The 27,969-nt window shown below is 40.6% G+C and overlaps 1 protein-coding gene across 1 annotated transcript; it reads right to left on the reverse strand.

Annotated features, from left to right (window-relative positions):
* Window positions 1–6,718: 6,718 nt before the first annotated feature.
* On the reverse strand, window positions 6,719–27,383 carry LOC139472230 (uncharacterized). The gene is made up of 14 exons (XM_071254610.1): window positions 27,234–27,383; window positions 22,796–22,965; window positions 21,108–21,213; window positions 20,350–20,450; window positions 18,879–19,040; window positions 18,173–18,266; window positions 17,279–17,342; window positions 15,757–15,950; window positions 14,642–14,889; window positions 12,639–12,696; window positions 11,452–11,666; window positions 10,000–10,090; window positions 9,232–9,349; window positions 6,719–8,287 (listed from the first exon to the last, which is right to left on the reverse strand). Exons 1-14 carry the CDS (start codon window positions 27,367–27,369, stop codon window positions 8,092–8,094), a joined length of 1,953 nt encoding a protein of 650 aa, XP_071110711.1. The 5' UTR covers window positions 27,370–27,383; the 3' UTR covers window positions 6,719–8,091.
* Between the last annotated feature and the right edge of the window lie 586 nt (window positions 27,384–27,969).

Raw genomic sequence — 27,969 nt, forward strand, 5'->3', positions numbered from 1 at the left:
TAATGATGGGATGAAAACATGTCAAATGTCTGACAATATCATTCATCACAAACATGGTAACATCAGGATGATCAAAGCTTTAAGTCCGTCAATGTCACCACTTGACAAGTCTGTATACACTACGTTCCTCCATCCCTTGTGAATACATACAACGGACATGCGATGGTGCTCTAGTTTTAACCAACAAATGAAGCAAAGGCTTTGTTCCAGCAAGGGTGAATCAAGTGAGTTCTCAGAGCAACCAATGCTCAGAATACCTCGCACACATACCATTGTGTCTCACTGGACAACGCACGTGCCACAGCCTTGCTTCAGATTCAGGCAAAGGGGAGGGCCCGTTTGATATTCTACCATGACATTTTAGAATCCTGCAACCTGATTGGTCTGCCATCAGTATTGAGTCTATGGCAGAACTTCTGTTTTTTCAGTGGAGAGGTTTCAAACTTCAATTTGATACCTCTCTTTTTCAGATTCAGTTGGGAATGAAATTTACAGGCATCAACTATAAGTTCAACACCTCTAAATTGAAGGTTCATCAACTAATAATTTTACTGAAAAGATATGTGTCACAACTATTCATATGTATTCACATGTGATGGAGGAAGTTGATCTGTACAAAACCACGCAGTATTGACGATGTAAGTACGTCAAATTCTACAAGTACTTTGTGATATATATGCTATACTTACAGGCATAAACATAATGACCAAGAATTACAACAGAACACATGACCAAAACTGTAAAAACAGCATATTCAAACCATCATAAAACCAAGTTAAAATTGATGCCATTTTTTAGATTCTTTACTCGACACTTGGAGTAAATGGTTTAAAGCTTTGTACATGACCAACCACATGGGCCTAGGGTACCAGCATAAAACAGAGTTATTTCCCTTGATTCATGGCAATCTGGAATATGCTTCATTTTCTGATCAGTAGGTCATTAACATTTAGTTCTGAATCAGTCTCTGCCAAAATGATCTTCACTGAAGAAACTAGTATGGGGATCATTCTGGCCTGTTGTTAAAAGCTTATTTAAATATCTGCTGCTGAATTCCACTCACAATAAAGTATGGTATTCCTGAATCATTCTCGAATAGAATTCTCCTTCTTTCACCCAATGAACAGCAGAATATTTACTCAAACATTCCAAGCTAATTTTAATTATGATGTTGTTTAAAGACTTCTGACACACCAAAATGTTTGGCAGGTTGAAACAAAATAAAATAATTCTGTGTATCTGACTGACAAAGGACAAGCAAATATATTCTCACAGAAATACTTTTTCTCATTCTTCTGATAACCAAAAGATGTGATCTAAATCATGATTAAATTATATGAGAATCATTGTTTTGTTTGTTATTTAACGATGCACTCAGCAATATTCCAACGGTCTGTAAATAAATTGAGTCTGGACAAGACAATCCAGCGTGATGAGCATCATGAGTGAGTGAGTATGGTTTAACGCCGCTTTTAGCAATATTCCAGCAATATCACGGCGGGGGACACCAGAAATGGGCTTTACACATTGTACCCATGTCGGGATTCGAACCCGGGTCTTTGGCGTGATGCTTTAACCATTAGGCTACCCGACCACCCCTTATGAGTATCATGAACATCCTTCCATGTGGTTGAAATCACCCAAGTCACTAAGCCTGACCACCCGATGCATTCAGCTGCCTCTTTCAACAAGAATAGGTACCTATAAGATCTATATTCTTTACAGGGAATATCCATGGATTTGAGAATAAATCAGAGTCGGTGTCAGGGGAAACAACAGGAAAACAAGTACCTTGGCATTACAAACAAAAATGAAGTGTCTGCCAGGGCACCGTTCCACAAAGTGATCTTTGCACTATGATTGTCGTAAGTTGGGGAGTTACAAAGTTTAAAAGCTAAGATCACTTTCTGGAACAAGGCCCTGGGTGTCCTGAAACACCTTGTCCGGCTTCTTCTCATTTTATACGTCTTGGAGCAGTGACCTAAAATATCCTGTCACTAACAACAGTCAAAGGAGAGTTTACGGCAACTTTTCAAGGTGACCCAAGGTTTAACAAATGTTATATTTCGGATAACACTTTCTTAGTACACGTCCCAAGGTTTGTTGTATAAAAACATCCGATACTGTTGTAAAGTTCATACTCCCTGAAGAACTAGTTCAGAGGCAGGTTCTAAGATCTGAAGTGGGTGAGTTTGAGTATGCCGCTTTCAGCAATATTCAAGCAATATCAGGAGGAGGAACACGGGTCTTCGGATAGAAGAGTGAGAGAGCGCTTAAACCACTAGGCTACTCCATTTCCAGTTATGAGGCATATTGTGGCTGATCTTACCATGGTTAGTTTACCAATTTTAGATTTTACAGGAATATCACCTCTGTGAGGGTAAAATTGACCCGTACCATAGTAAAGTGTAAATGACTTCCTAAGATAAAGGAAGTGGACATCTGCCATGAATGAAAAAATTTCCATACACAGGACTCCATAGACCTGACACTATCTTTCTTACTATTCAGTACTGCTTGCTTCACACATACCAACTGTTAGACAACTGGCTTGCTAACAAACTGGTATTTCCATACACATTACAACATCCAAGCAAGGGAAATAACTCTTCCACATCAGGTGCCAACCAGTTACCTCCCTTGTAACCAGTTCCCTCCCCTTAATGATCTGTGATTACACCATAAAGAAGATTGTGTACATGCAAACAAGATGACTAGAATAACAGAAAAATACAAGACAAATATAATCAACAAAACATTAACGACCAAAGCTTACAAAAAAGGACTAACTGGAACACAGGTAGAAGCTGTTGCAAACAAAAGTTGATGACAAGCATAAAATTAAACAAACAGAAAATGCAGTTTTTCATCATTTCGTTTAGATTTCTTATCAAAGACGATGGATTCTGCATCTAATTCTTGTACATAATGTATCAGCCATTTTTTGCCAGTATTTTCTGGAACAATTATTTTTGTCAAATGGAAAACAAAATCAAAGGATCTCCCACAATATCAAATGATCAATGTCGGAAACAAGGTTAAATCACATGAAAGTTTATATCAATGTTTAATCCCAAATTGTTGAGATTATTACAAATGCATTACCCTTAGACTATTCCTAGCTGCCGCCATTCATCAGGACACTACAGGTGCAGCATCCTGCGGCTGGGCAAGGAGTACCTCCATGCAGAATGTCTGGTGCATAGAACAGCATGATTATATGGGCATCACAAAAGCATCCAATAAATAATGAATGGTTCTCAAAGTATGACAAACAGTGAAAGGAGCTGCACTGCTCATTGCTAAAAGGTAAAAGCACTATTAACAACATATCGCAATATCAATACATGCCTATAAACAATGATAAATAACATATAATAGGACTGTCAAAAACAACAAACTCAGCCCTATCAAAAGTCCAGATACAAAACATTTGGGAACAAAAACACTTTTTTTAAAACAATAATTTTCAAGTCTTGGAAGTGATACACATAAGGAGGAGAATGTATGGATGTCAACTTCTATCATGAGGAACACAACGTTTCAGAGTATATGCTTACTCCTTCATCATCTGATGAGTGAGTGAGTGAGGTTTTACGCCGCTTTTGGCAATATTCCAGTAATATCACGGCAGGGGACACCGGAAATGGGCTTCACACAATGTACCCATGTCAGGAATCGAACCCGGGTCTTCAGCGTGACGAGTGAACGCTTTAACCACTAGGCTACCCGACCGCCCCTCATCACCTGATGAAGGTGTAGGCATACACTCTGAAACATTGTGTTCCTCATAATAAAAAAGTCGACATCAAACTTCTCTCCCTAATAATTTTCAATACCTGATATATTGAGTTTTTTACAGCTGATTGAGTGAATGGGACTTTAGCTGGTTCTCATGCTGACACAAAAACACTCTACAGTGGAACCCAATTTTTGAGGACACTCCTTTTGTGGACAACCAAGTGGGATAGAAAATGAGTTACTTTCCAGATCCTGAAACGCAGACTTATAAACAAAACAACATTCTGCCATAGTGGGGTGTCCAGATTAACAGGGTTATACTGTACAGTTTGTCTTCATACAGTGTCATTATATTTCAACACTTTGTAAAGCAGTAATCTCACTAAAATCGGATCTGTATCTCTGATGAGACACCTCCATCGGACGTCACATCAGCTTTACGATTTAATCAGTCAAAAATGAATATACTGGGAAGTTCCAAATGAAAAAAAAACTTGGTATTATCTTCTTGTGAACATTTTATACATCCTGTCGCTTCTGAGCACCAAGTGTTGATTTTAATGAGACAGGTTAAGCACCAACAAAGAAATGAGATGACATCCATCCCTTGTTCTTGCTCATAGCAAAACATGAATATCTGTAACCATAGCAACTGCCTAACGGGACTCAGTTTAAAGTACTAGTTCAAAGTGTCATCCTCGCTTATCTAGGGTATGATATCTCCAACATCTGATAAATACCCTGGGCCCATGCGCTACAATAATCAAGGTAGAGAGTGTGGCAATTGTTCACAGTCTGAGATATCGATTGTCACTGGTATCACACACAATGATTAAAATGTCATAAAACTGGACGTTTCCTGCACTCACAGGATACTACAACAATGTTTGTAAACAAAAGACTGTCTGGCTGCCATAACGACCCACAAGTCTTTAGAAGCTGCAACCCTGACCTAACTCTTCGGGCCCTTATTTAAAAAAACAAAAAAACTTCAGCTTAATGTGCTAAATACATCGACACGTAAATTTACTGAAGGCCACAAGGACCCTTCAAAATTTAAAACCACGGCCCGACACGATATCTACCTGCCACAGGCCTACAGGCAGGCACTTATTTCGATCACTGTACTGAAACACTTTGAATCTCCATCTGATGTGAAACAGTTCTGAAACGATGGAACATTTTTGGTTCTAAGACATGCCACATCAGCAGAAACACACATTCATGACAACGTCAGAAATTCCGACTCTTTGTTAAAAAAGGCCATGGCCAGACAGTTGTCATATAATTTGGCATGTTTGGTTTTAGAGCTACGCTACGTTATACACATACACAACAGGCTATAAAAAGCTTATCATCTGAACCATGGAATCGGTGCCACAACATTTGTATCTTTCGGTACAGGAATTACCCCTATCCAGCTACCTGACCGAACCAGTTTTCCCTGAATCAAGTTGGATTTCGAGCATTTTTAGGGGGTGGTTCTTTCTGCTGTTGTAGATTTTCTTGGTCAATGTCTAGCGGAGATGTCCTTTGCAATCAGTAGATTCATAATTGGACTCCTATCATTGATGTTAGTAACGAATGTAATGAAACACAGAAACACAAAAGTAGGTTTTGGTGTTAAAATAGGGACCGGTATGAGTGAGTGAGTGAGTGAGCTATATCATTGCGTGTTATCTTACTGTGCGAGGAAACCCTAAGTGATGCAGGTTTCAAACATTTACTACTTTGGTGAAACCCATGAGCACGGGTATGGTGCTGACAAACCTAGAAACATAATCGGGTGAATCAGGATTCGAACCCACAACCATAGGTTTCTGGTGTGTCCAAAGGATGCAACTCTGCACAGCCAATTACATCCCATAATAATTCTTGGTGACTGTGAACAATATTGGTAGGCGTGTGAGATGGGCGGGTGACTGAAAGTGGATATACATGTAAAAATACTACAGAAATAAAACGGCTAAGCATTGGCTTCATGATTAAAAATGAACACCTTTTTCCTCTGAGGATACAATAACAAGAAATAAATGCAATGGAATCTCGAGCAAGCAACAAATACAAGATAAAAACAATACTAAAAGCATTCCACAGTACAGTGGAATCTCTCATGACCAGACTTCCTTGGGACCAACAGGTATGTCTGGATTAGGCAGAGGTCTGGATTTGTGAGAAAATAGCAGGAATAAAGAAATAGGATAATGTTGCAAGTTATATTCAGGGCAGTAAATGTGGTCTGGTATTGACAGAAGTCTGGATTAATCAGGGTCCAGTTTTTGCCAGAATCCTATGTACAGCCCTTGCATCACTGGTTCTACCTGAAGCCAGCAGGTGAGCCGGTGTACGGACCCCTTATGACAGTCAATGAACTGAGATGATTGCATGTACGAGTTACAACAGTCAATGAACTGAGATGATCGCAAGTACGAGTTATGACAGTCAATGATCTGATATGATCGTAAGTACAAGTTACGACAGTCAATGTAATGAGATGATCCTAAGTACGAGTTACGACAGTCAATGAACTGAGATGATCACAAGTACGAGTTACGACAGTCAATGAACTGAGATGATCACAAGTACAAGTTATGACAGTCAATGAACTGAGATGATCACAAGTACGAGTTAAGACAGTCAATGAACTGAGATGATCGCAAGTACGAGTTACGACAGTCAATGAACTGATATGATCACAAGTACGAGTTAAGACAGTCAATGAACTGAGATGATCGCAAGTACGAGTTACGACAGTCAATGAACTGAGATGATCACAAGTACGAGTTATGACAGTCAATGAACTGAGATGATCGCAAGTACGAGTTACGACAGTCAATGAACTGATATGATCACAAGTACGAGTTAAGACAGTCAATGAACTGAGATGATCGCAAGTACGAGTTACGACAGTCAATGAACTGATATGATCACAAGTACAAGTTATGACAGTCAATGAACTGAGATGATCGCAAGTACAAGTTACGACAGTCAATGAACTGATATGATCGTACGTATGAGTTCAAAAAGTCAATGAACTGAGATGATCGCAAGTACGAGTTATGACAGTCAATGAACTGATATGATCGCAAGTACGAGTTATGACAGTCAATGAACTGAGATGATTGCAAGTACGAGTTACAACAGTCAATGAACTGAGATGATCGTAAGCTTGAGTTACAACAGTCAATGAACTGAGATGAGATGATCATAAGTACGAATTACGACAGTCAATGAACTGATATGATCGTAAATACGAGATACAACAGTCAATGAACTGAGATGTAAGTACAAGTTATGACAGTCGTAAGATCACTTTGTGGAACGGGACTTTCTGTTGGTGATTCATGCTCGGATTCATGGATGTTAACTGAGATGTACAAATCGGTTATATTGATCAATGAATACCCAGAGAAGACCCTGTTACTTGGGACACTGCCCTAATTCCTGGAACTATTCATATCAGAGGCACAAGCCGAGAGTTCTAAACTAAGTGCCTTATTATTTTGTAGGATTCTTTTAGAGTTCATATTTTCATAATTTCACAGGAATATTAACATCGCAATCAATGCAATAATGTAACTTAGGCATTGAAGCCTCTTAGTTTATTGGTCCTTGAGTGAAATACATGACACCTCGACCAAGCCATCACATTATAACCGTACTAACAGGAATTGGGAATTTTAATATTTCCCACTCTGGAAGTTTTAGCAACGTTCGCTGCAGACTTGGGGCCAATTCTAGGCCTCCAGGTAAACCCCTGCACTATATATACAGTCAACTGTTCCTTGAACACTTGGAGACTACTGCTTGTCCTCTCATCATGAACATGCACCTGACAAAGCCTCAAAACGTTGTGTATATATATACAGAAGTTCCATCCTAATATCCTGTAGCTCATGAACCACAAACTTCTCAACATCTACCAAAGACCTTTTCATGTCAGTGTTAGAAATCAAAAGTGTCCTTGTGAAGTACTGTACAAAGATGTATTTTCACTCCAAACCCCCAAACTTCTTTAATTTCATATGCTTTCCATGTTCAAAATTAAACACTGCACTTAAATTCTCATTCTATGGATTTCAGTTGGCTAGCAGTGAAGTAACTGCTCGTATTTCCCGTTATGAATAAGGTCTGGATTGACAACATTGCAGGAATAAGACATTTCTGATCCTATAAGATCCTTTTTGTTATGGCTTGATAATGTAAGTAATCGAGCTGTCACTGGATTTTCATTGATTGGCAGAAGAATGCTGACTTAGCATAATGTCGGTAATATCCAAACTGTTTAAGGATTCAAACTATTGGTCATATGACTGTATGAAAGACTGAAAGTACAGAGCCTGTCTAGCATCAGTGGGGCTTGGTCCGGAAGCGGAGGACCCAGTAGCCGACGATCCGAAACATGATGGTGAAAATAAGTAGTGCCAGCACATACAGGTACATTGGCAGCTTTGTGCCCGAGTCTATCAACAACATCTCAGCTGTTATGAACTCAGTTCCATTCTGGCCACATCGGGGGTACTCTGTGACTGTCACATTGGCACATCTGAAACAATGGAATATATCTGTGAGTGGTAGGGTGTGTGAGAGTCATGTACACTAAAAGAGGTACTCATGGACTTGTTTGTTTGATTGTTGTTTAACACTATTCTAGCCTGGATCTTCATGGAATGGGTGGAGAGTCAGATATCTGCATACACAGGGCACAGAGAGAGGTACTCACGGAATGGGTGGGGTGTCGGAGAACTCCAGGATACATATGACACTGAGAGAGGAACTCACGGAATGGGTGGGGTGTCGGAGAACTCCAGGATACACAGGGCACAGAGAGAGGTACTCACGGAATGGGTGGGGTGTCGGAGAACTCCAGGATACATATGACACTGAGAGAGGAACTCACGGAATGGGTAGGGTGTCGGAGAACTCCAGGATACATATGACACTGAGAGAGGAACTCACGGAATGGGTGGGGTGTCGGAGAACTCCAGGATACATATGACACTGAGAGAGGTACTCACGGAATGGGTGGGGTGTCGGAGAACTCCAGGATACACATGACACTGAGAGAGGAACTCACGGAATGGGTGGGGTGTCGGAGAACTCCAGGATACACAGGGCACAGAGAGAGGTACTCACGGAATGGGTAGGGTGTCGGAGAACTCCAGGATACATATGACACTGAGAGAGGAACTCACGGAATGGGTGGGGTGTCGGAGAACTCCAGGATACACAGGGCACAGAGAGAGGTACTCACGGAATGGGTGGGATGTCAGAGAACTCCAGTATACACAGGGCACAGAGAGAGGTACTCACGGAATGGGTGGGGTGTCAGAGAACTCCAGGATACACAGGGCACTGAGAGAGGTACTCACGGAATGGGTAGGGTGTCGGAGAACTCCAGGATACACAGGGCACTGAGAGAGGTACTCACGGAATGGGTAGGGTGTCGGAGAACTCCAGGATACACATAACACTGAAAGAGGTACTCACGGAATGGGTGGGGTGTCAGAGAACTCCAGTATACACACGGCACTGAAGGGATGGCTGAAGATGGAGACGTATCTGGCCCAGAACAACCAGGGTGGAAACTGAGTGGTGTAGAAACCTCCTGAAACAGACAAGTACATGCTCTTTTAGAAAACCTACACTGTATTTAGGGCTGTAGCATTTATGTAAGGGCTGAGGAAAATAATATGGTTCAGGGACTGTAAGACAGGCTAGGATAAGGATTTGTTTTTTGTTTGTTGTTTCACGCCACAATCAGCAATATTCCAGTTATATGACGGCGGTCTGTAAATAATCAAATCTGGACCAGACCATCCAGTGATTGACATCACGAGCATGAGGCTTGCTGACTTGGTTGATGCATGTCATCGTATCCCAATTGCATGGATCAATGTTCATGTCTATCACTGGATTGTTTGGTCCAGACTCGATTATTTACAGACCACCTTCATAGCTGGAATATTGCTGAGTGCGGCATTAAACAACAAACAAACTAACGCCACTCTCAGCAATATTCCAAATATATATGGCAGTCTACAAATAATGCCTTCTGGACCAGACAATCCAGTGATATATCCTGACGGCCAGGCCACGCCATCAGGCTCAGTATGACAAGCATGAGTTGCTGGGGACCAAATCTAACCTGGAAACCAAGGGTGTATCATTTGTAACACTAAATATGAACATTCCCTGACCTGTGAGAAGCAACAAGTCAGTGTGATGGAGATGGTTTATGGTGGTAGCCATTTTTACCTAGGAGCAGCATTGTGAGCATGGAGGTCGACGTGAAGGTCAAGGCCAGTTGCATGTTCCAGATCCACGCACCAATTAACAGACCAATTCCCTGGAAAAAAACAAGCATCCAAATCACACACAGAATCTTGTGTTTGTTTATACTTTAATGGCGGCCTGTAAGTAAGCGTGGAGAAGACGCACAAGTCATTGATGTAATGAGCAATATCCCAGTCTCTGTACCGCCCAATCCATTGGAAGATTTCTTATCAACCAATCATTGATGTAATGATCAATATCCCAGTCTCTGTACCGCCCAATCCATTGGAAGATTTCTTATAAACCAATGTACAAAACTTTCATCAAAGAATAAAAAAGTGTGTCCAATAAAACCTTAACCCCTGGTAAATCCTACATAAGCTAGCAAGCAGCATTATCAACAAGCAACAGCAATATTCCAGCAAGATCACGGCGGGGGACACCAGAAATGGGCTTCACACATTGTACCCATGTTGGGAATCGAACCTGAGTCATCGGCTTGAGGAGTGAACACTTTAACCACTAGGCTACCCAACCGACCCAATGAGGTATCAGAAACTTTGAACCAAAACGTCCATGTATAAAAGAGGGTATGTCTGTGATAATTGTTACCCTTGCTTACTGATTCTTGCCAATTAAGGATTGACTGTGTATTTTTTTCGGTTTATTGAGGTATGAATCGGAAAACTGTTGTGCAAACTGTGCAGACTGTAACGAACCGGAAGAAATATGTCCGGGAGAAGGCAGCTGTTTCAAATAACATGGTCAGTTACCGCCAGATTCAAACATTACTTCCCTGATGACGGTAAAACACAGTTGAAATGCTAGTTAGAAATGAAGCCCGAAGACATGAAAGTTGAACGGAAGCAAGCGGGGAAAAAAACAGGCGAGCGAGACTGCACGTTTGCTGTTTCATTCATTCTCGGCCTTCAGTTTCAAAGGGCAGTTTGGACAATGAATATGCATGAAAGTCGCTAAATGCCCTGTGCATGACGATACACGTGAGCAGAAAGGGAATTCCCTCGACTGTAATATTGGGATTCCCCGACATTCCGCAGTAATAAAAGTAGTCCGCCTCGGTGGGCGTGGTTTAATTTTTTACATTCATTGAGAAATGAATGCAATAACACGTGACCAATTCAGCTAATCCAAATGCAGGAATTTCAATGAACACAACGAAAATTTTATTATAATAGTTGTAAAACTAATTTATTGATTTTACCTACTGTCAAAATACTATCTACTGACCACATCATAAAAATATTGTCATACAGGATATTTATTTTTCATTTCAGCCAGCAATAAAATCTGTAAACCAACTATTAAAAACTTAATGGCTTATCAAGAATAATATTCTCTTTGCTTTCAAATGCTTATTTCTCAAGAATGGAAGTTGACTAGACACTTCCTAGGATTGAGAAACAATATCTGTACCTGTCCATTCAGTGCATTAAGAATGATGATGCCCATTGTTGCGAAGAACTCGGCCACGCCCTTCATCCCCGCCATCCAGTAGATGATGGTGGTGGCCACAGACGGCAGGATGATGACCAGCGGCAACTCACTGGTCATCTTGGCCAGGTAGTACGCCGACAGTCGATACGACCCCGCTGCCCTCTCCTTCAGGATGATTGGCCGCTCGGAAGGGACTGTACACACAAATAGATTTATTTTGCAAACTGTTTCAAATACAACTGGGAACACCTTGTAACACAAGGACTTACCTCCCCTATCTTAATACACAGGAAAATGGAAGGCTCAATACTGCAATTTCGAAGTATCAGTCAGGGCCCACTTACACAAAGCAATCTAAGTGCTAAGATCATCGTAACTTCCATACTTTAGCAAAGGCTTACAATAGTCCAGTGGGCCCAGTTCTTGTTTAGAAGAGTCATTCTAATTGTGCATTGATTGCAAGTTCATTAGCGTAAGAAGTTCTGCGGTGAGTTGGTGATTAAAGAGATGGCGACATCAAAAGAAGCCTTGGTCGTGAATGGGTTCACCAAAACAGAAGGGACACGTAAACACATTGGAAAATCTAGGATCCTAAGGCTGAAAACATTTAGAATCCCCCTTATCCTGATGTGTCTTGTTTGTTTAAGCATGTTTTCTGGTCTGTCATAGAGTATTTACATTTTTTAACGTAGGTATGTCTCAAATCTTAGATATTTAATCAAACTGTCCAAATAAAGGAAGAGGGTAAGTGAGCATTTTATTGTGCTAGACGCAATTGATAACAATCACACCAAATTCACACCTTACTTTTACTGCATGGAGATTAGATATATCTTTTTTTCAGCTACAGCTACAACACCAGATACTTTTTTAATTAAAACTATTCTAAAAAAACAACTTGAAACAATCTAATTTTTGTGGCAGACAATTTCTTTTGTTTAAAACAATGTGGAGCATAATCATGAATAACTAGTTTTTTCAATAATTTTTTGGGACAATTTATTTTTTTTACTAAAATCCCAGGTGCTCCTCCCCCAGAATATCAAATGGTCGGTCCTTTAGAATTATCAGTGAAACAGAATTTCCCCCACCAATGTTAACAAGGAAGCTGCTGTTGTTGATAGGTAACCAATGGAAACAGACATTATAATGAACCACATCCTTACATGATGTTATCCCGTCAAACACAGGCGACAGTCCCCAGAATATCACAGTGAAGAAAATCTGAAAAATGAGAGGTTGTGGATTATGTAGACAGCAGGCGAAGGAAGCGGTATTGTCAGCAATAGACGCTGGTCCAGCTCCAGGGTATGAAGAACAGATCTTTTATGCCATTAATACCCCTGAGTGAGTGAGTGAGTTGGGTTAAATGCAGCTTTTCACAGTATTCTACCACGTGTCAGCTTAATGTGGGAGGAAAGCCTGAAGTGATGCAGATCTATGAAGGGTGTGTTAGAGGGCTATCCACAGATTAATCTTGCTTCTTATCACACAGGTTATACTGCTGAGTGAGTTGGCAAGTGTGAGAGTTCTAGTGTTCTAGTGTGAGTGAGTGAGTGAGTGAGTGAGTGAGTGAGTGAGTGAGAGAGAGATGGGCATTTGTTGTCACCTTTAATCAATGCTTAGGACCTGATACAATCGCACAAAAAATGATAATTTACTCCGCAACGAAACCATCTGCATGAAGATCTGTAGACACCTCCATAGGAGATCACGTCAGGTGATCTTTCTAATCAGACAATCAGCATCAGTACAAGTGATCAAAGCCTCGTAAATAATCAAGGAAATCCACACACAATCAACTATGCTGCCCTATATTGTGGAATTTGTATACATCTTGTTGTTCACAAGTGCCATGAGGGGTGGTAGGGAAGCCTAGTGATTAAAGCGTTTGATGTCACGCCCAAAACCTTGGTTAGTTTCCCGACATGGGTACAATGTGTGAAGCCCATTTCTGGTGTCCCCAGGCTGTAATATTGCTGGAAAATTGCTAAAAGTGGCGTAAAACTATACTCACTCACTCCTGAGTGCCATGGCACCTACCCAGAAAGGGTTACTGAGGAGTGTATGTTTGTAACTGAGGGTTTACTTTGGCAGACATTGAAATCTGTGAATTGAGGCAGCAAGAAAATGAAGCCGAATGATTTTAGAAAGCTGTTAAGTGATTGGCTCAAGAACTTGCGCATCTTTTAGTTTGACTTACTGGTTTTGATCGAGGGTTTACCTGATACAACCATCTACGGAAATGTCCTCAGATCATGTATACCACCAACTGGACATCGACTGGCATTTTGCTTATCTTTTCATGTGTTTGATCAAGGTGCACATGGCAAGGAAAGACCCGTTTTATTACAAAATATATCTTGATTATCGATCAGATCGGTGTGACAATCGCAAATGAAACAAATGCAAATGATATGAGAGATGGAACGTGATTGTTCCATAGGAGAGACATCAAAGGGACATAACCCTAAAAAGCCACTGGATATGAAGCCAAGCTCCTTCCCAGCGCGTGACACCTTCGTTACACTCTCGGTAACATTGCTGCCACCAGTGTGAGCGCGGCCATTACAAGAATCTTGAAATTTGACCTCTAACCCCAAATGTAGTAATGTTCATACTTTTGTTAATGTCTTTGAGAATGCCATCATAGTGAATTTTGAAAAGGTTTACGACTGACCATGTTTTCCAGATAAATTTCGGTTGCGAGTTCAACTCCAAGCATGGTTGGGGTCACCTATCACAGTGGGGAGACTGGTGGCAGCGATAGTATAGAGAGCTCCACGAATGGGCTATCGCTGTGAGGAGCTTGGCAGCAATAGTATAGAGAGATCCGCGAATGGGCTATCGCTGTGAGGAGCTTGGCAGCGATAGTATAGAGAGATCCGCGAATGGGCTATCGCTGTGAGGAGCTTGGCAGCGATAGTATAGAGAGCTCCACGAATGGGCTATTGCTGTGAGGAGCTTGGCAGCAATAGTATAGAGAGATCTGCGAATGGGCTATCGCTGTGAGGAGCTTGGCAGCGATAGTATGGAGAGCTCCGCGAATGGGCTATCACTGTGAGGAGCTTTGATATGAAGCTATGATGACAAATGGGTCCAGGGCTGAGTCCTAATAGCATCCAGTTCACAACCCTGACTCATCAAGCATGATACTGGCTAACCTTACCATGCCCATCCTATCACGGATGGTCTTGTGAGAGCGCTCCATCTGGAACCACAACAACCCCACCACTATGGCCAGGACCAAGGCATTGGAGATGGCGTACTTGGACAGGATGCGGCCCCGAGATTGCTTGAATGTCCGCCAGTTGAGCATTTTATACTGAGTCCAGAAACATGTTGGCCACCGGGACATATTTTCAGGGGAGAAACCCTCAGTTTTAACACATTCCACATCAACACCATCTTCCAGATCTGAAACAGAAAATCACACAACACCAGATTATATTTGTTGTTCTACTTTAGACACAGAACCTACTTTCAACTTTCTCAAACATTTGGAGTCTTTGTTCTAATCAAGCATGTTAAGTCACTCAACTTCATAAAGAACATATCAAAATAAATAATCTGTGGAAACGATGTTTGCAATGTGAGGAAATGTATTTGGAGAGAATTTAGGAGTATGGCCAAGTTCAAAGATTAAACATGATTGCTGGAACCAACTACTAACTACAAATATACCAAGTTTCATAACACTTGAATGAAAAGGGACGAGTGATAGCCATTTAACTGATTTTTCAATATGTCTGCTGAATGGCGATATTTAAATCAGAAATCTGAACCTCTTAAACAAACTTTGGTGACATCATTGGTGGGAACAAGCATTTGAAGGTTCAGCGTCATTGATCCAATTGAGCCACATTGAAGGATTAGACAAATTCCAGCCTCGTTCCGCAGTCAGTTAATTCCCTTGCCTCAGGAAAATGATCTTCTAGTATTAAATAAACTCCTGGCTCCATGCAGGATGTCAGTCGACCCATGGAGATCCAGGGTAGAACAGGTCTTCACCAACCCATGTGTGCCCTAAAAGGCAACTATGCTTGTCTTACGAGGCGAAAGGAATCAGGTGGTCAGCCTTGCTGACTTGGTTGATGCATGTCATCGTATTCCAATTGCATTGATCGATGCTCATGATGTCAATCACTGGATTGTCTGGTTCAGGCTCGATTAGTTACAGACCGCCGTCATATAGCCTGAATATTTCTGAGTGCAAACAAACAAACAAACAAACAAACAAACAAAAGGATGTCAGTCATCAACCTTGTTTTAGCTGTAGCTCACCTCTCTTTGTGTAGTTGATGGCTACGCAGGCAGACTTGGTGACATCATGTGTGTTTCCCCCGGGAATAAAGCCATTCTGGGGCTCCGAGTTGTCCTCCTCAAACTCGTACAACATGGACGGAGAGTCAGCACCGCTGGTTTTGTTCCTGTCATTGGTATTCCATCTTAGTTCTAATGGCCAGTCCTCTGTGAACCTGTGACATGAACGTTCCTTGAGTTTAGCCACTACCACCCACAACAGGACCTTAAGTCTCTGTCCACAGCTCAGGCACAAACTTCATTTAGCAAAATCAATACCGTATTCGACGTAATAAGCGCCCCACTCTAATAAGCATGCACGGCGATATTTGCTAATATATTGGCTAGTGAACAATCCCAATGATTACGCTTTCGATTGATAAATGTACACCAGACTTATTTATTCGTGTATAAGACGCACTCGTGTGTTATATGCACCCTTAATTATGGGCAATTAAATTCTGGCAAATATATCTGTTGTGTATAATACGCACAGACTTTTATTTTGTATCATTTCATGCTGTCAGTATAAACCATGAAATTTACGATCTTTCAACGTTTCTTTTCTCACCAAAATTATATTCTAATTTTGAGATCAGCCTGAGCGGCCCCTTATTACGTAGAATACGATATTATAAGTTGGAGCAGTATCAAGAGGGGTACATGCGGATTTATGGGTCCCGAGTTATGTTTTATACCATGAGCCGGAGCAAGTGGTATTAAACCTAATTAGGGATGCACAAAACCCCATGTAGCCCTCGTGATCCGGCTACAACAAATTTATCTAACAGACATGTTTCAATCTGACACTGTGAAAGAATCAAAACAAATTCAAATTTGATAGAAAGCAGGTGTTTGATTGAACTGAGGTTAACTTGTGCTGTGTCACGTGACTTTCATTGACTCAGAATAGGCTTTCAGCTTTTGGTGTGTGGAATGGGCCTGGCCAATCTGTTGACCCCAGGTTGGGGGAGTGAGTGAGTGAGTACGGTTTTACGCCGCTTTTAGCAATATTCCAGCAATATCACGGCAGGGGACACCAGAAAAGGGCGTCACACATTGTACCCATGTCGGGAATCGAACCCGGGTCTTCGGCGTGACGAGCGAACGCTTTAACCAATAGGCTACCCGACGGCCCCTGACCCCGGGTTGACTAACGTCCCAACATGAAACTGAGTGTCTTTATTGCAGGTTGTTATGACAACTGACCTACACAAGTGTAAATATTGGCCTGGCAGTGTCACTTGACTTCAGACCTAAGTCTGGCAGTGCTGGTGTGACTTCAGACCCGACCAGTGGAGCATGAGAACTGACTCTGACACTTCTCCAACACAATGCCGACGATCGGACATGCAACCATTAAGTGTTTGTTTGTTGGATCACAGATACTTTCTCCCCCAAACCCCAATACACCTAACGTACGTGACACACGTCTTGTTTCATAGCATCCTACATCTGTCTTGTAATCTAAAGTGTAATCAACCTTGTTACCATGGTTACCTACCTCTTGTTCTCTGCTGCTTTCAGGATGGTCTGCAATGTTGCTTCGTCCTTCTTCACCGTCTCCACTGAAACCATGGCAACACGAGTGTATGCTTAACATGCTGCCAGCAACATGACATATGTCCTGAAAAAACGATCAACCACTCATCTCCTCGTTTTCTTCAATGCCTGGCCATAGACATACAGTCAAGTCCAATTAATCCGACATCGATGGTTGCATATGATTATGTCGGATTAACGAGTATGTCGGATAAACGGATTTAGTAGTATCAAGTTCGTGATCGAAAATCGGACAACTACACGATAGATAAGGATTCAAACACGTAATCAAAAATATAAAATATATTCATATTGTTATGTTACATTGTTGGTGGGATATGTTTTTAATCATGCAACTTCTAGAGTTTAACACAAAACTGTTACAGACTGTATGACCGATTCAAAATATTTTCAAAAGCATAGTCTGGAATGGAAATTGCAACTTTGAAACTGATACCCGAAGCTTAAGAAAGCTGCTTTCTAAGTGGCTAACGTCAACTTCCTGTTGGTCATTTCATTGGTAGGTTGATTAATGAGTGATTTCGGTAATTCGTTGCAAATTAGGTGTGTCGGAGTCGGAGTGCGAGACTGTCGGATTAACGGGTCTAAATAGCACTGATTTAATCGGTCCCCATCATTAGTGTCGGATAAAGCCGATTGTCGGATTAACGAGTGTCTGATTAATGAGACTTGACTGTATATTGATACAATTGACAAAAATAAATAGACACAGTCTTTGTTCCACATCTGACATTTGACATTTGAACACTGTTAAGCCAAGAAAATTAAAGGATAATCTTTATCAGAGCGCAAAGTTGTCTTTTGTTTTGACTAATGATCCCCCTTGAGTAATTACATATAAAGTCAGCTGGGTTGTAGTGTGGTTCACACATCAGACCAACTCCTTCAAAGAAATCTAGAGTCTTCTCAGCAGCACCAAAATAGGCAACCTGAAAGATGAAACAATCCCATTGTACTAACTAGGCGAGAGAAAGTCACATCACACGTTCTAGAAGATGCATCGGTACTTTACAATATCCCTTTATTTGTTACCATGGTTACTGTGTGGTGCAGCTTAAATCGAGTGAGTTGGATTAAGCGCTTTTCTAACAGTAAATCAAGTTATATCAAGATATGTCAGCTGGATGTTGAGGGAACTGAGATAAGTGACCACAGGGTTAGCTTACGAAAACTGTACACAAGTGGGGACAGGGCACTTAATACTGCGAATATGGTACATGCACAAATTAACCATAAACCAGCAGTCACTCACACTGATCCCAACATAGATGTTTACCACTTTGGTGAAACCCTCAACAATGGGTATGGTGCTGACAAACATAGAAACATAATCGGGATTCAAACCCATGATCATAGTTTCTTGCATGTCCCAGCGACGCAACCCTCCTCAGTGAATTGAATTGCGGCGCCTTAGACAACTGGGCCACCCCCCACAATTGGCTCATAGGAGAAACCACATAAGGTATACATACTGCTCCCTGCAATCACCTCTTTATATCTGGGAAGTGAGAATCAATACGGAAAGAGCTGCTGTAGTTTACCTGTCCCTTTGCCAGGAGAAGAAGCCTTGTGAACATGTGGAAGATCTGGCTGGCCGGCTGGTGGATGGTGACGATGATGGCCTTGTTGCTCTCCGCGGTGTACTTCTTCAGCAGCTGCATCAGTGTGTAGGCTGTGCTGGAGTCCAGCCCTGATGTCGGCTCCTGGATACACCATCATCATCATCATCATCATCACATCACATCACATCACATCACATCACATCACATCACATCACATCACATCACATCACATCACATCACATCACATCACATCACATCACATCACATCACATCACATCATTAAGGGACGGTCGGGTAGTCTAGTGGTTAAAGTGTTCGCTCGTCACGCCGAAGACCCAGGTTCGATTCCTGACATGGGTACAATGGGTGAAGCCCATTTCTGGTGTCCCCCGCCGTGATATTGCTGGAATATTGCTAAAAGCGGCGTAAAACTATACTCACTAACTAACTCACTCACACATCATAATTAACATTTGAAATGTGCTGAATGTCCCCACTGATCCTTACAAGGCTACATTTGTTCTGGGATAGAAAAGGTCATCTGCAACCCATGCTTGCCGTAAGAGGCGCCTAATAGGATCGGATGGTCAGGCTTGGTGACTTGGTTGATGCATGTCAGCATATCCCAATTGACTGGATCGATGCTCATGATGTCAATCATTGGACTGTCTGGTCCAGACTCGATTAGTTACAGACAGCTGTCATATAGCTGGAATATTGCTGAGTGCGGCAATAACAACAAACAAAATTTATTGTTTCCACTGTCAATTGATCAGTGTGCATTCGAAATTATTTTCAGCTCCCTAGGGATCATACAACTAAAGTTGCCTTGTGAGGTACTAGAAGGTAAACAATGACATCTCATATTTCGAACAAAAAAACTTGTCAAACTTTAGCATGTTTAGACGTGGAAATTTCAAATTTTTTGTGATCTGCCCATATCTGTTTGATTGCTTATTCATGTTATACCACAGAGGCCTGTAAATAATTCTGTCATGGCCAGATGAACGTTGATTCACGTTATGAGTCTCCAGGTGGACATTCAACCACTGGACCACAGAATTAACAGTTCATGCTGTAAGCTTACTGTTCACACTTTTAATTAACAGTTCACACTTTTAGCTAAGAGTTCACGCTTTAAGCTAACTGTTCACGTTTTTAATTAACAGTTCACGCTTTCAGCTAACAGTTCATGCTTTAAGCTAACTGTTCACGCTTTTAATTAACAGTTCACGCTTTTAGCTAACAGTTCAGGCTTTTTGCTATTGAAATTTTGTTATGAATGATAAACTTTATATATCTGCTCATCCTAGTTTGGGCAAGAGTAATTTACTTCATGAACTCCACTACTTATTTTCTCTTGACCAATGAATGCAATGTATTGTGTCATCCAATCGCAACCTTCAAGAAAACGCCTTCATATCAACGCCCAGTAACCCAGTCTACATACATCTAGCAGCATGATGTCGGGGTCCGTGAGCAGCTGGCAGGCGATGCTGGCTCTCTTCTTCTCCCCTCCAGACAAACCTCGCTGGGCCTGATCTCCAATAGCTGAAACATCCAGAACATTAGTGACTGTTTAATGTCAAATTCATTTCAAAACAAAATTTGGATATTGAATTCATTTAACCATTTCTGAGTGAGTGAGTGAGTGAGTGAGTGAGTGAGTGAGTGAGTGAGTGAGTGAGTGAGTGAGTGAGTGAGTGTGTTAGTGAGTACATGGGTGCGCTATCACAGTGCACGTTCGTGAGTGAGTCCTTGAGTAAGAGTGCTTGAGTGCTCGAGTGAGTGCTCGAGTGAGTGCTCGAGTGAGTGAGTGAGTGTGTGAGATTGGCATTTATTGTCACCTCTAATCAATGCTTAGAGCCCGATACAATCGCACAAAATCGCATAAAATAATTTACTCCGAAACTAAACCTTCTGCATGATGATCTGTAGAGCATTGTAGAGACCTCCATAGGAGTGACTGAGTGTAAACATAATACCATATGAACAGTCATTCATATAAAACACAAACTGGATGTTAGCAACAACTTCTTGATAGCCAGGCCACATGGAACAGAGCGAAAAATGGAGCAAAGTAATTATTACGATACATATCGTGTCGTGACTCCAGGAACGTGATACATCTCGTATCGTGTCTCAAGTATCACAATATGCATCAAGTCATGAGCCTGACACCCCGAGAATACACAGCCATATACACACCTGTATTCTTGCAGTCCTCAAGGTCAAGGGCATCGATGATCTGGTCAATTCTTGACAACTTTTCGGAACGAGGCATCTTGTCAGGCAGGTGGATCATGGCCGCAAACTGATGAATACAGAACACGCCATGAATCACAGGTGGGTCAGATGCAGGCATTAAATATAAACAAGTGCTTTCACTAACACAGAACTTTACACTTGATAATGATAAACCCATAAGATAGATATAGAATACTAAACAAGCTCCCGTGTTATACCAATTTTATGAAACGAGTGAATAGTTGTGGTATCTTAGGAGCGAAAGCGAAAGCAAAGTTTACAATCACGTCACAGTACCCAATGACATAATTTGTGGAATTTTGTTGCAAGATCCATCCGCGAAACAATGCCATGTGACGTCAGCCTAGCAACAAGGTTGCTGGGGTCATCGAGTGTGCATAAGCTCCTCTCAGTGATTTATCATCTCCACCCGCAATGTCGTTGAATAAGCCAAGGGATGTTGAGAGCTTTCAATATTTGTTCGTAAAACGTGTTCCGAGAGTACATAAGCACTCGTTTTGGTATTACACAATGTGTAATACAGCTATATGTTTATTAAACAGGTGATCTCTTCACGGGCAAGTAACAAAACCAGGGCTCCAGATAATATTTTGAGCCATTGAGTATTTACTCACAAATTATCCTTTACATTCGGTATTGACAGTTTTCTTTGGGGGTATTCATTCAGTAATATTGTGCCAATGAGTTTTTTATTTTTAATTAATTCTGTTTATATTGATGTTTCCTGCGACTTCTAATTTGTATCTGTTTGTGTGCTTCACCAAGTGTAACACGTCGCATAAACTCACAACAGCGAAATAGATGTCTAATTAACAACAAGCAAGATTTATTTGCATTTTTCACTGCAGTAGAGTTCATTTATCCTTTTCATGTAACTTTTGTTTTATAGAAATTTCTCATGGATATTTGTATGCAAGCAACTCACATCAATTGGGTAATGGTGATATGTTTTTCTGTATTTGCGTAAGCATATCTGGAGCTCTGGATAAAAGTTGTATTTTAGAGGTTAAAATGTAATTTGATATTTTAGAGCCACAAATAATCTCATCAAAAATGTTAGACAGAGCATATGACCATTGTCAATACTTCGCGAGTTTATCTCCACTCCATTCCTCCATTAACAATGTCAACCATGAATACACACAGCATTCAGTTTTATCATAACTAATCAGGTAATTCTGTATTATTTCAACTGAATCAAGAAGCGATTTGTCTCTTATTTTTTGCGATGTTTCAATATTCAAAATGTCTGAATGCAGGCAGGATCTTTGAGGATGGGCAGGCAACTCTCATGGGTCACCTGTCCGACTGTCTTGTTGGTTTTTAACAAAATTTCAAACACTGGTAATGGAGACCTGTACATTGATTAAACAAACCTGTGAAGTATGGACAATAACTGGGCAACGCGGTCATCAGGTATGTGTCCTATCTCAACCTCGCTTGACTCTCTCTGTGCCATTCAGAATTGGGTGTGTAGACTTTGTATAATCATAATTGTCACATCCTATACACATCGATCAGTTGGACAGTAGCCATTTTGTCTTCTAACATGTCCAATATCATGTGATCATCGAATGGAGAGGACAATCCAGTATTGGACACTGAAAGTGAAACAATTACAGACTTACATAAAGAGTCTCCCACAATGTCAGTTTGGAGAAGAAGAGGTCCTCTTGCAGAACATAGCACATTCTTTGCCGCAATAGTTTCGTCAGCTTCTGTTGGTTCAGAGTTATCTCCCCTGATTGTGCAGTTGTTCTCCCTGCGATTGTATTTAGCATTGTCGTTTTTCCCGAGCCTGTAAAAATACACAGGGTATTTATCATGTAAAAGGTGCAACTCTTTATTCAATATGTTGAATTTTGATGAATACAATATCAATAGGCTCATTAAATGCATGAGCGAGTGACCGATGCCACTTTTTTTTAGCAATATCACAGCAATACCAGGACTGGCAACACAAATGGTCTTCACATCACAACAGAAGTGCAATATTCTTGAACATGATGCTAAACCCCATTTCACCTCACCTTTAACAAACACTATAGGCTGCTAAGAGTGTGTTAGTGAGAGAGTTGGGTTTAACGCCGCTTTTAACATTATTCCATAGGCTGCTAAGAAATCCAGGGCAGTATGTTGCCAATCACGGGATGTAACTGGATCTATACATGTGTAATCCAGCGGTAGAAACTAACATTTACTAAACTAACATTGTTTGGTGGTCTTATACAAGGATTTCTAATCCTGTAGTACACTTAGCACTAGGGGTGAAACAATACAGCAAGGTCACGATACAATACATATCGCAATACATATATTACATCAAAACTATCCCGGGTAGGATTAGGTCTTCAGCAACCCATGCCATAAAAGATGACTATGCTTGTCGTAAAAGGCGACTAACGGGATCGGGTGGTCAGGCTCGCTGACTTGGTTGATGCATGTCATCGATCCCAATTACGCCGATCGATGCTCACGATATTAATCACGGGATTGTCTGGTCCAGACTCGTTATTTACAGACCGCTGTCACATGGCTGGAATATTGCTGAGTGCGGTGTAAAACAACAAACCAACCAACCAACATCAAAACTTATTGACAATACATATTTCAGAGCAGGTTCAAAAGGAAAAGCGAGCATTAGACCCATGTTTGTAGTGGTTATGTTGAGTAGTAAATGTGAAATGCTAATTACAACACATTTTGTGATATCTGACTGACAAAAATGCCAGGGGTCATTAAAGGAGTAGCACAGCAGTAGAAACTAGCATTTTTAGGCCACTAGTCCTTACAATGCTAACATATGGCAATTTCTACACGTTCTTACGATACCTTAACTATTGGGAAGTTTGGCAAGGAAGGACTAAAGAACTAATCTCAGAATTAGTACTTTGTGTGTGTGAAGGGGGGGGGGGGGGGGGGGGGGGGTAGGGGGGTAGGAGGAGAGGGAGGGGAGGAGGAGAGGGAGAGATACGTAACATTCTCCAATGTCATGCAACTATGTCACACCAAGAGTATTTTATTTTGACCTTTTACATGTTTAGCAATCAGAACGGAATGCCCTAACAATTGAAGTGTTTATCCTCGACGTATGACATCCACACTTTTAAACACACAATAGATAATAACTGGCCAATGTATTACATGTTTGCATACCGATGTGCGTGTAATAAAGTTGTTGATCATACATGTAATAAGCATGCTTTTTAGTACAGTGACAAAGGACCAGTAAACAGATGGTGGCAGATTATACAGCACTCCTTTGAACGAAACACAAGTACCGTATTCGACATAATAAGCGCCCAGGGTGCTCTCAAAATTAGAAATAGGGGGCTCTTACTAGAATATCATTTTGGTGAAGTTGAAAGATAAATTTTGTGGTTTATGCTGACACTGACAGCCTGAAATGTATATGTATGACTAATATATTTTTCCAGAATTTAATTGCCCAGAAATTAAGGGTGCATATAACACACGAGTGCGTATTTTACGCGAATAAATAAGTCTTGTGAACACTGATCAAACGGAAGGGGTACAAAATGGGATTGTTCACTTGCCAATATATTAGCAAATATCACAGTGGGCGCTTATTAAAGGGGGTCACTTATTACGTCGAATACGGTACTTCAGTGGTGAATTAGGAGAGCTGTGGGGGTAAGGGGAGGGAGGGAAGGAGGGAGAGTAGGGGGATGTGTGTGAGGTTCAGTACCCCCTCCCCTTGCAAATAACATATAGATCTCAATGACAGCTTCTTGCTATTGAAATATTTGTGTATACTGTCTCTTACAAACCATCCCCACCCCCTCTGAAAGACCAACTGAGACCCCCAATACTGTAAAATGAACCTGTATCTTGAGCAGGTATATTAATGAGAGTTTGATAACAAATTACAAGATGTACAAGCTTTTTTGAAAGAAAGAAATTAATATTATTGAATGCATGATACAAAATAAACATAGATCTTTATATATGTTACAGTCAATGTGTAAAATGATTGAAATTTTGACTTAGGCAATTTACAAAACACCAAACTATTTCATTCGTTTTACAATTATTTTTCTGTCAGAACTGACGAAAAGTCATAAGAGGTTCAAAAGGGCTGAAAAACACAACAGGCTAACAATGGTGGGATTAGACCTGTTAGAAGCCCAAAAACATAAAAGAATACACACTGACTTTCACTTTCTTTTAATCTTATCTTTTACTGTCATTACAGCGGTAGAAACTAACAGTTTTTGTCCACTAGTCCTTATAATCAGATAATGATAACATATAGCAAAACCTTTTAAAAGGACCAATTTCTACTTGTCCATGTGATACCTTAACTATTGGGTAGTTTGGCAAGGACTGTAGGACTAGAGCCAATTTCTAACGCTGCACTGGGTAATGAAACAGAACATAAAAATGTTTGGAATTTGTTGAATATATAACATGTTGTTCTCTGGTAAATACATCCAGTTGGTCAATTACCACACAAACACATATCAATGTTATTTGGGGAGGGGGTTCAAATTTGTTCAACTGGACATTGCACAATGTCATAAATATTATTAAAAATTTGGTGTATATTTTGCTGTTATTAACATGATCAAGAGGAAGTCCATGAAGCATGTAGTATGGAGATCGTGGAAAAAACAAGGGGCTGATAGAGTTCAATGAATGACAGCGATTTTCTTCTGTCTTTGAGTCCTTTGTCTTGAGAGTCCTGTGGCATCTTGGTAATATATTTTGGGGTCTCAAATATTAAAAGCCAATGAAATGGAGTCTAGTAATTTTTTCATATTTTCTGTATCAAAGCTAAGGGTGCTGTTGTTTGAAGTATTCTAAGGTGGTCGTAACGCCCATACCTTAAACATAGACTTATGATAGATGTAGCGCTATGCTCGTTTTGTAAAACGACACCTAGGACTTAATTTTAAACAAAATATGCGGTCTTCAAGAAGTGATACATTCTGATTATTTAACAAGCATGCACGTCACCATGGTCACACTGATTTTACAAAAGTAAAAGTGTCAGAATTCTTGTATTTCCCAGAATTCTTGTATTTCCCAGAATTCTTGTATTTCCCAAGCGAGAGTGAGGGTAAGACATGAATTACTGCAAAGTTACTTAAAATCAGTATGACACACATCCAAGTGCGATGTCAACAATCTCCGACGTCATTCCGGCCTTGTGTCACATTAAGATTCGAACATCAACAATGCTGTCTGGTTGATGTAAACAATATGATGTGATACGTGCACTGGTGCACATACCATGCATACAATGTTTTAGAATGGACTGATATCTCATGCCCTTGAAATCAACAATCAATCAAAATGCCTCTTCGGAATACAAGTTCGGCATAGATCTAATTTCTAAATTCTCGTCAGAGGGAGCAATCACCATATTAGAATATAGCAACAGGAATAAAATAACTGATGGCTGTAGAAACTGTTTGCATGAGGGTTAAGAAAGCGGAAAGAAGTCGTTGTGGCTACTAGTGTCTGCGTTGCCACAGGACATATACAATAGGAAATGGCATTCTTGAATTTTATGTACAATGCCTCATGGGCATGGTTATTTTCATTAAAACTACTAATGGTAATTGTTATGTCATGTCTTGATAAAATTACACTTTGAAATGAAACAGTTTTCTCCATTAGTGGCATGTTCCACTATGGCCAAAAGATTTCCTGTTGTAAAATCAATTGGCAGTATTCGGTGACTTCCATTGACTGTATCTTACAGATGTTTGACGAGAATTTCTAGACTGGGTGAAATACATTAAAATGTAATCGCATCTTTCTGTATTTTGACTGAGTATCACAAATATTATGTAAGTCTTGCATTTCAAATGGAAGTGGTTATTTGTGCTGATTGTTGTGAAAAAACTAGCAGACAATCTTTATTTCTCATAAATTGTTTAGTAATAAACACAAGGCATGCCTAAATTGAAAATGGCACACCTTGAAAACAGGTCCAGTGTCCTTGGGCACACCCGATTTTAATTTTCTAAATTCGAGCCCTGGATACACAGGGCAATCAAAGACAGAATGAGTTAGAAAATCCCAAATCCTACTCACCACTCGGCCCCATGACAGCCAGGATCTCTCCATTGTGGACTACACCGCTGACTCGGTCAAGGATGGTGTTGGACTCAATCTTAACTTCCAGATCCTTGAACAGAAACTCCAGAGGCTCCGACCGTGTCAGCTTCATCTTCTTCGGTACTGAGTCGGTAATCCAGTTCACTAAATCTGAAACATGATCAATGATATGAACACACATGTCATTTAGAAAGTGGTCAAATGTAACAAATGTTATATGTGGGATAACACTTTCAGAGTAAAGTACAGAATCTCGTACCTTTTGGGGTTGAGTACCGTCCAGGATTCGAACCCACACTGCTAGAGTGAGGCACCTGATGACCACCACACAAAGTCAGTGGCAGTTAGAATACACTTCTGAAGGCACACTCAGAATTTTGTCCTTAAATTACCTTGTAATATGTGTTATGCCTGATTGTAACAGACCAATCACATGAGCACATTCTACAACCACAGAAACTCTAAAGCATACTTCTAGTACTAATAATACTTCAAACTTGCTAAGACTGTCTGATACAACTGATTCATTTTATCTTAGCCATTTGATTCTTGTGTTACTCTCGTTAAAGTTTGTCAAGTGTCTCCATTGTTGTGTTCTCCCTCTCTCCTTGTGACTGGTAACCATATGGAAAGTCACTCGTAACATGTTGGGGGCTCGTCCAGGATTATGATTTGAATATTTGTAAATTTTGTTAAACATGTTAAAGACAAT

The sequence above is a fragment of the Haliotis cracherodii genome, unplaced genomic scaffold, assembly GCF_022045235.1.
Source record: "Haliotis cracherodii isolate W230 unplaced genomic scaffold, xgHalCrac1.p SCAF_24, whole genome shotgun sequence".
Classification (NCBI taxonomy): domain Eukaryota; kingdom Metazoa; phylum Mollusca; class Gastropoda; order Lepetellida; family Haliotidae; genus Haliotis; species Haliotis cracherodii.

Bases quoted from the DNA above. Each gene is read 5' to 3' on its own strand.
- LOC139472230 (XM_071254610.1), bottom strand. From the start codon at position 27,369: ATGAAGCTGACACGGTCGGAGCCTCTGGAGTTTCTGTTCAAGGATCTG. The intron at 15,951-17,278 runs GTAGGTAACCAT...TTCATGTCACAG, and splicing joins AAAGCAGCAGAGAACAAGAG to GTTCACAGAGGACTGGCCAT. The intron at 11,667-12,638 runs GTAAGGATGTGG...TTGTGTGTACAG, and splicing joins GTTTGACGGGATAACATCAT to TCCCTTCCGAGCGGCCAATC.